A 9,294-nucleotide genomic window follows, 5' to 3' on the forward strand; every position below is an offset into this window, starting at 1 on the left:
TACCCACCCCGACCGTACCCACCTGACCCTACCCCCCCCGGCCGTACCCCCCCTGACCTTACCCCCCTGGCCGTGCCCCTCCCTGGCCGTACCCCCTGGACATACCCCCTGGCCGTACCCCTCCGTGCCAGCAGCAGCATCCCCCCGCCCCGCCCGGGCACTGTGACAGAAACGCTCCTGGAGGTGAGACCCACAGGCTGGTCTCAGGACACACCACTCTGGCCCTTGGGTGCGGCTCTTAGACGGGGGTGAGGTCCCAGCCTGTGCCCCCAGAGCTTCTGCCTCGGAGCCACCCCGGTGGGCACTGGGTCATGGTTGGGGGGACAGAGTGTTAAAACGAGGCCCCTCCAGTGCCTGGGTGACAGCTCCCTGGCGTTCCCTGTGTGAGTGGCTTTGCCACCTCCTTACCTGCTGTGAACACCGGTTCCTGCTGCATGGCAGGGGGGCCTGCGGGGTGCTGGTCCCCGGCTCTGAACACCCCTCCTCCGCAGGGAGACGGGAACATCCGCTACTATGAGGTGAGTGCCGACAAGCCGCACCTGAGCTACCTGACGGAGTACCGCTCCTACCACCCGCAGAAGGGGATCGGTGAGCGCGGGGCCCCGGGGCCGGGCCCGGGGCACAGGGCTGAGTCAGGCTCCGGCCCCCCTGGCGGGGGGGCGATGGTGGGTGGACAGTCTGGCTCCTGGGAGCCCTGCTCGAGGTGTGCAGGAGGGTCTCTGGGCGGCTTCCTGAACGAGGCCACATCTGGGGAACGGGGAGAGGAGGCAGGGCACCGCCCGGGAGGGAGCGGAGGTGTGCTGGGCCCGGTGACGCAGTCACACGGCGGCGCGGAGATGGGAGCGGCTGGCCTCCGAGAGCCCCTGCTTCTCCCGTGTCTTTGGGGATAAAAGAACAAGACACGGCTACCCGCTGTGCACTCGAAATGCACTTGAACATGAAGACACAGCTAGGTTACGAGGAAAGGGATGGGGGAAGGGATGCCGTGCTAGCAGTAAGCAAAAGGAGCCGGCATGCTCTGTCAGCGGCGGCGTCTGGGGCAGGGGCTGGGGGGCTGGCGAGGCAGGGCCCGGAGCAGAGCACACTTCCTGCGGAAGTCGAGCTATAATCGTGTACATTCTTGAAGGTGGGGCCAGGGTCTGAGGGTCTCAGTCCCATTTCCCCGGCACAGGGCCTGGCCCAGCGGAGGCGTTCCTGCATGAGCTGTTTGCTGACGGGAAGAATGGGGGGAGCAGGTGGTGTCTGTTCACATCCCGCGGTGCAGCCTGGCTTCGCCACGTACCCCGGCCCCTCTGGCCCCAGCCCAGCGGCACCGTGTGGCCCTAACTGACCGTCTGCCCGCAGGTTTCATGCCAAAGAGAGGTCTCGACGTGTCCACCTGTGAGATCTTCCGCTTCTACAAGCTGATCACAACCAAAAGCCTCATCGAGCCCATCTCCATGATTGTCCCCCGGCGGGTGAGAGTGGTGGGGGGGTCTGCGGGGAGGCGGGAACCCTTCCCAAGAAGACTAACCCCCGGAGCCTGGAGCCCACGCCCGAGGCAGCAACAGGGAGGCTGGTGGCCACCTCCTCGAGGGGCAGGCCTTTCCGGGGCCAGGGAGGCGTCCTGGGAGGGAGGAGTCCTGGCTCTTTTCTCGCCTCTGCTCTGGAGTTGCTGTGCGATGGCCTTGGGCAGGACCCTTTGCTCTCAGGCCTTGGCTTTCTCAGCTCACAGGGTTGGGGAGGACCTGGACCCCGGCTCTCGGAGGGCCCTCCTGTGGGCGGCCTCCCCACCACCCCTCTTCTCACCGTCCTGACTTCTCCTGCAGTCGGAATCCTACCAAGAGGACATCTACCCGCCCACGGCAGGGGCCCAGCCCTCTCTGACGGCCAGGGAGTGGCTCAGCGGGATGGATAAAGGTGAGGAAAGCCCAGGGGAGGCCTCGGGCGGGCGAATGTGGGGGGAAATGGCATGTCCTGGGGCCCAGATGGCTGAGCGGGGTTCGGACCGTATTTGCGTTCTCCTGAAACCCCGAGGACCGGTCCCTCACCATCAGTCCCCACCCTCTGGGACGGTCGGATAGCGTCCGGGAAGGGCAGGGACTTGCCCCGAGTGGCTCAGAACATTCCTCCAAGTCAAGGGATTTTGCTCCAGGGAAAACTACTGAGCTGAAACCGGTTTGGCTCAGTGGATAGAGCGCCGGCCTGCAGACTGAAAGGTCCCAGGTTCGATTCCGGTCAAGGGCATGTACCTTGGTTGCAGGCACATCCCCAGTAGGGGGTGTGCAAGAGGCAGCTGATCGATGATTCTTTCTCATCGATGTTTCTAACTCTCTATCCCTCTCTCTGTAAAAAAAATAAATAAATAAAATAAATAAATATCAATAAAATATATTTAAAAAGAAAACTACTGAGCTCTGGGCTGTGCGGAGTGACGGGGTCGTCTCCGCTGGACCCTTTGCCCAGCCTCCCACCTGCCCCTCTACAATCTCTCCAGAGGCCCTCTAGGCAGCCAGCGGCCCCCACCCGGGCCCTGGGTTGCCCTCCGCCTGCCCTGACTCACCCTGCCCGTCCTGTCAACGTGAAGGCCAGCCCAGGGAAGGCCGTGCGTGCTCCCCACCCCCACCCCAGCTGCTGCCTCTGCGATTGGGATCTCTCTCTCCTTCACCCCCCCCCCAACCCCACTTTTGTGTAACCCGTAGACAGTCTCCCTCCTCCCTGGGCCTCAGTTTTCTCCCTCTCCTCTGTGAGCCTGCCTGCCCTGCTACCCAGCGTGCCGGGGGGGAGTTTGTGAATGGATGGACGGCAGGGCCGGGTGGTGGTACTGTCCCTGCAAAGCCAGGGCAACGCTTCCCTGCGGAGCTCGCGGAGCTGGGCTGCTCCAGGGCACGCACCCTGCTGCTCCGCCCAGCCAGGCTCCTCAGGTGGTCACACGCGCGAGACCCCGATTCGCGCTCTGGGTGCCCTCGTCCGTGGGTTTGTGCCCGTCTGCATGTGGCCGGAGCTCCCATACCTTTTGCGTGTCTCTGTGTGTCTGCTGTGCATGCCTGCTTGTGCCAGTGCCCCCACACCCATGTGTTTATGGGCGCTCAGCCCTCACCCAGCCTTTGCTTCCCTCCCAGGGCCTGTCCTGGTGTCCCTTCGGCCCGGCTCCGAGCTGCTGAGCCCTCGGCCTCTGCCCCCGGAAAGACCTCTCTCCAACTCCCTGCCCCCCACCTCGCCTCACCTCCTGGACCAGACGGCAGTGCCGGCTGCAGCCGACGGCCGGAGGCCCTTCTCTCTGCCCGAGGAGAAGGCGCCACGGTGGACGGCAGGACACAGGCTGGAGGAGAAGAAAGCGTGGCTCACGAACGGCTTTGACATCTTCGAATGCCCCCCACCAAAGACGGAGAACGAGGTGGGAATGGGGGTGGGGGTGCCTGCACTGGGAGGGAGAGGGCTGGAGAAGCGGGCAGAGAAATGATGGGTGAGACAGATAACCAGCTGTGTGGCCTGGCCAGCTACTTGCTGGAAGTTCACTTTAATTCACTCGGCAAACAGGCAGCGAGCACCAGTGTATGCCCTGGTGGTGACGGAGAGAGAGGGTGGAGAGCCATCTGTAAAGGGACAAGGGTTTGGCTTCGTGGGTATTAGCTTTATTTGTGCTTTCAGAGCCAGCATCTGTTAAGTGCCAGCTGTGTGCCAGGCCCCGCGGTGGGCACTGATGTGTCATCACCTGTGCATTCTCTCGGCAGCCCCAGGAGTCAGTGGCTAGTGGGTAAAACTCAAGGGCTGCCGTCTCACAGAGGGCTGCTCACCCTAGCCCTCCTGAGCGTGACCTGCAGGACGCCGGCCCCAGGGGCCGCGTCTCCCTTAGCTTCAGTTTCCGGAGCGGTGAAGTGGGGGCAGTGACAGGGCCGTTGTGAGCAGATAACGAAGATTCTTATACTTAGGGGGAGCACCCCACACCTGGCACAGCAGCTGTGGGAATGCAGACGTTAGTGTTCTGACCCCCATTTCCCAGAGCAGGAAGTGAAAGGGTGAGTAACTTGCCTCAAGTCACACAGTTTAGCGGTGGTGAAAACTCCAATCTCCGGACATCAGGGCCAGACATCCTTTCCTCCATCCCATGGGGCCAGTGGTCAGCAAACTCATTAGTCCACGGAGCCAAATACCAACAGTGCAACGATTGAAATTTCTTTGGAGAGCCACGTTTTTTTAAACTTAAACTTCTTCTAACGCCACTTCTTCAGAATAGACTCTCCCGGGCCGTGGTATTTTGTGAAAGAGCCACACTCAAGGAGCCAAAGAGCCGCATGTGGCTCACGAGCCGCAGTTTGCCGACCACTGCCATGGGGGAATCTAAGGAGGAAAAAAAAAAAAAGAAACACACACACACACACAAAACAACATCAGCACACAAACAAGTCTGAACCGTCGTCTTTTAATTTCATTTAGTAGGTGAAGGAAACAAGATTTTTGTTAGGCCTCAGCCACGTTAATATAATCATCTCTACCGTTCTGAGCCCTTTCTGCCGGGGTCCTGCCCCCTCAGGTCCCGGGGCACTGACGTCACCTTTCCCTCCGTTCTGTGCTCTCCCAGCTGCTGCAGATGTTCTACCGGCAACAGGAGGAGATCCGGAGGCTCCGGGAGCTGGTGACCCAGCGCGAGGTCCAGGCCAAGCAGCTGGAGCTGGAGATCAAAAACTTGCGGATGAGCTCGGAATGGTCCTGAGCAGAGGCCTGGGCCCTCTTCGCCCTCAGGGACACCACTTGGCTCCACGGGGAGGTCCAGGACCAAACCACAAGCCCCCCGAGAACAACCGCTATTTCTACGTCTTTTTTTTTTAACCAGAAAATGAAACTCGGTCGCCGCAGGTTTCCAGGGGAACATGGTGCCGTTTTCTACTTGCCTTCTCGAAACAACGGTGTCTGCATTGACTCTTTTTAGGGGACGCCTCGCCTTCTGCTTGACTCTGTCTGTAAGGGTGCGTGGTAAGCTCTAACTTTGTAGAAAATTAGAGCGACCAGGACGTAGGAGGCACACCTGCCTGTGGTTTTCAAACTGTGGTCTATAGAATTGGGGCAGGCTAAGCAGGAGGCTGTACCGCTCACCCCCGCACCTGACGGGTCAGCTCTCCTTTCTGTCTTACATATGTGGACTTTGATGGAATACACAATTCCTCGACTCCAAAAAATTCAGAAGTTTGAAAGCCCACCTTTCTCATTTTACAGGTGGAGAAGCTAAGGCCCAGAGAGAGGCTGGTGATGCGGGTCCCTAAAGAGTTTGTGGCTGGGCTAAGCCTCTACTCTCCTGGGCCTGTCTGTCTATCTGTCTGTCTGCCTGTCTGTTTCTGCTCTGACACCGTTCTCAGCCCACAGAGCAGGAACCCATTGGTTCTGTCCTAAGCGGCACCTCAGTGGCCTCATGTCATTCCCTCCCCGGTCTCAGTTTCTCCATCTGAATAAGGAGGCCCTAGGATCTACCCCCAGAGACAAGGAACGTTGGCCGTGGCCTAAGGGAAATCACCGATAGGTGAGCTGATTTTGCTGTGGGGACTCACAAGACATTGGCAGAGGTGCAGAGGGAGGTTAGCTTCAGGGAAAGAAGTCAAGGTGCAGCCCAGTTCTAGAATACAGAGAGGAGGACAACCATCCTCTCTTCAGCCAGGATCAGCCCTGGTGGCTAGACATGCCCTGGTGTAGGATACGAGCCTCAGGGCATTGCTCAGATCCTACCGCCACCAAAGCCCTCAGGTCTCAGGGCCTGCCTCTGCCAGGATGACGTGGGCCGGTGTATGTTCAAGGTAACAGAAGAGGGACGTAGGGAGCCCAGTGCTGACAGTTTGCCCGCAGCACCCCCTGGCTGCCCAGCGGCGAGGGCTTGTGCAGGAGGATGATGATACGAGGCAAGGAAGTGACCACATGGCCCTAAAGTTCCCTTCCAACCTGTGCTTTTTCTGTCCCTCCTTTGTGAATCTGTGTTCTGAGCGCCTCTCTGAGGTTCTCTCTTTCTTGGTGGTCAATACAGTGGCTCAGCTAGAGACAACTGTGCCTCCTGACCAAAGGACGCTTGCCCCTCGCACGGGGTCCTGCTGCTGGAGGTGGGATGGGGACTGCAGGAGGCCCCCTGGCCTGGGAGGCGTCAGCCCAGGCTGCCCATTAGAATCCCTTTGGGAGCATTCAAGAAATACGAATAGCCAGGCCCAACCCCCCCGACCCATCGAAGCTGAGTCAGCAGAGTAGGGCCTGGCCTTGTGTAGGTTTTCATAAGTTCCCATGGGATTCTGCAATACCTGGGGTGGAGACCGCTCGGGCTAATGCTTCTGTAGCTGTCGACACTAACGATGAGGACAAGGAGCACGAGGCAGGTGCTGGGACTCCAACTCTGTCCTGTAAGTCCTCTGAGGCTAAAAGCAGGAAGCATGGTTCTGAGCCCTCCACCAGGTCCCTGCCCCCGACCCTGTCCCCTCTGACTGCGCCCTCCCTTAGCCGTGGCTGAGTTCCCGAGTCTGCTGCACATTCCAGACACCCGGCTGCTTGTCTCGTCCACCATTTACTCAGCCGCTGGGGGCCGCCACGCTTGCCAAAGACCAAATCCTCGGTGTTGTCTGGAAAGCAGAGTTCTGGATGGGGTCATCTCTCCCGCCTTATCTGGGAATAAACAGCACGTCACGGTTTACAAAGCCTCCAGCCTCCCTCCACGCACTGGCACATCTTACTCTAACGCGGGTCAGGCAGGCACCAGTACCCCCACGTTCAGGAGGGAAGGTTAGCCTTCAAGAATAAGGAAACGTTCGTGCCCATAGGCACTGGCTACACCGTGGTGGAGGTGGGGCTGAGTCTGGGGAGCTTCCTGAATGTCACGCAGACTCTCTCCACCCCAAAGGGGCCCAGACCTCACCCTGCGGCGAAACAATGCAAAGGCAGCATGAACAAACGGTTTCTTTCCTTTTCTTTTTTTCCTTTTTTACATCTAGAGTAAATTATTTAAATTATTTCACAGCAAGGGAGCGGGATAGGTAATTTTTATCAGATATTTTTTTAAAGCCATTTTTTAAAAATTACTTTTTTGTTGATGTTCTTGACGGGTGACGTGGGACTTGCAGGGCCAGCCCCCTGCGCTCAGGGCCACGGAATGTGCACTGGTCTTTCCCCTCCAGGCCCTGGGCGCCCCGACTGCTGACTCAGGAACTTCCCGAGGACGAAGACAGCCCTGGGAGATGGGCTTTAGCATCTCCACCTTAGCGCTACAGTAATTGCTCTTCCTGGGACAAAACTTGAGTATCCTAGAGGGACGCCGGAAGTCAGAAATTGATCTGTGCTTTTCCTACAAAACTGTGCCTGGACAGTTTGATTGTTTTAATATTGTTCATGAAATTCCTTGTACCTTTGTAAAAATAAAAATTAATAATAATAATAATAATAAAAAGTGAAAATCGTGCTATGGAAAGAATATAACAAAATAAACAGTATCTGCCTACACATTTTAATCCATGGGACCTTCCTTTTCTTGATTTGTTCCACCAATAACCACCAAGCACCTGCTTTTCCAGGCTGGGAAACAGGTAAAGCAGAATTTGTCCCTGCCCTCTGAAGGTTTAAGACATGGTTGGAGAGAGGGAGGGCCGGGATAGGGGAAATGGCGGCTGCTTCGGGAGGAGAAGCAAAGAAGGCTTCCTGGAACAGGTGCTATTTGGGCAGAAACCTGAAGGGTAAATAGGAGTAAGCAGGGCAGTGAGCATTTGGGGGAAGTGTGTTAGAAGCAGATAAAACTGCCTGTTCCCTGGCCTGGAAACAAGCCAAAATTAGAGCACAGACAGGGCAGAGATCAAGGGTATTAAAAGTCGAGGGCCTCACCCTGGCCGGTGCTGCTCAGTGGTTCAAATGCTGGCCCATGCAGAGAAGGGTCTCTGGTTTGATTCCTGGTCAAGGGCATGTGCCTGGGTTGCAGGTTTGATCCCCATGACTGGAGCCACGTGAGGGAGGCAACCAATCAATACATCTCTCTTACATGATTTTTCTCTTTGTCCCACTCCCTGCCTCCCTTACACTCTCTCTAAAAATCAATGGGGAAAATATCCTTGGTTGAGGATTTAAAAAAAAAAAAAGCCAAGGGCCTTATAGATGAGAGCTGCCCCCTTCCCCAGCTTTATTGAGATATGATTGATAAAAAATGTACGTACTTAGGTTGCATGTGTTTTTTTTTTAAGTTTCACAATGTGATGGTTTAATATATCCATACACTGTGATATGATCATCACAATCAATTACTTTATTTTTTTAGATTCCACATATACACTGAGTGGCCAGATTATTATGATCTCTGAACACATAATAATCTGGCCACTCTGTGTGTGTGTGTGTGTGTGTGTGTGTGTGTATTTTAAAGGCCCGGTGCATTAATTCATACATGGATGGGGTCCAGCCAGCCTGGCCAGGGGGGAAGGGGACATGGGAGGTTGGCCGGCCTGCTTGCTGGTCGAACTCCTGGTCGAGGGGACAATTTGCATATTAGCCTTTTATTGTATAGGATCTACACTGAGTGGCCAGATTATTATGCGTTCAGAGATCATCATAATCTGGCCACTCAGTGTAAGAGATACCATCTAGGTCTTTCTCTGTTTAGCTTCCTTCGCTTGTTATAATGACTTCCAGGCTCATCCATGGTGTAAGTGGCAGGACTTCTGTTCTGCAGGTCTGAGTAACATTTCACTGTATATGCTTGTGCCACATCTTCTTTATCCATTCATCCCATTGAGGCACTTCCGTGTCTCTGTATCTCTTGGCTATTGTGAATACGGCTGTAATGAACACTGGAGTGCAGCTATCTCTTCACCATACTGAAGTGGGATTGCTGGGTCATACAGTAGTTCTGTTTTTAATTTTTGGAGGAACCTCCGCACTGTTTTCCATAGTGGCTGTACCCATTTACTAGTACCTTCCATTGAGGCTGCGACCTTAACCTGGGGCAACTGGAGTTTCCAGGGTGTTTCATAAAACTGTGGGAATGCGGAGCAGCCTGGCCCAAAACAGCTCGCTCCTCACCTGCCCCTGCCCCACGGCTGCCTCTCAGACATGGCTGGAAACTTTTGCGGGAACTTGAGGGTCTGCTGAATCAAGTGATGAAGGCTTAGATCTGGATGTGTTGAGTTAGTATAGTGCTGGGGTGTTGATCTGTGAGTGCCTTGGGTGGGGCCTGGATGAGGCTGGTTGTCCTATTTGGAAATGTCTTTTGTATGAAGTGTATCATTGGGCATGTGGAGGTATTATTGATTTGAGAAAATGCTAAGTAACAGATTTGCTATCTGAAAAGGCATTTACTATCGGGGAAAG

At 55.9% G+C, this 9,294-nt stretch overlaps 1 protein-coding gene across 2 annotated transcripts in view; it reads left to right on the top strand.

The window, feature by feature from the left end:
• The window catches only part of CORO2A (coronin 2A), a 46,330-nt gene extending 38,879 nt beyond the window's left edge, over window positions 1–7,451 (top strand). For both annotated transcript variants that reach the window (XM_036433229.2, XM_036433231.2), the window contains exons 8-12: window positions 492–588; window positions 1,345–1,457; window positions 1,809–1,899; window positions 3,102–3,376; window positions 4,562–7,451. In XM_036433229.2, coding sequence (XP_036289122.1) covers window positions 492–588; window positions 1,345–1,457; window positions 1,809–1,899; window positions 3,102–3,376; window positions 4,562–4,693 — 708 coding nt within the window. In that variant the 3' untranslated portion in view covers window positions 4,694–7,451. The remainder of the gene's footprint in view (window positions 1–491; window positions 589–1,344; window positions 1,458–1,808; window positions 1,900–3,101; window positions 3,377–4,561) is intronic.
• The last annotated feature ends 1,843 nt before the right edge of the window (window positions 7,452–9,294 follow it).

The sequence above is a fragment of the Pipistrellus kuhlii genome, unplaced genomic scaffold (assembly GCF_014108245.1).
Source record: "Pipistrellus kuhlii isolate mPipKuh1 unplaced genomic scaffold, mPipKuh1.p scaffold_m20_p_12, whole genome shotgun sequence".
Taxonomy (NCBI): Eukaryota; Metazoa; Chordata; class Mammalia; order Chiroptera; family Vespertilionidae; genus Pipistrellus; species Pipistrellus kuhlii.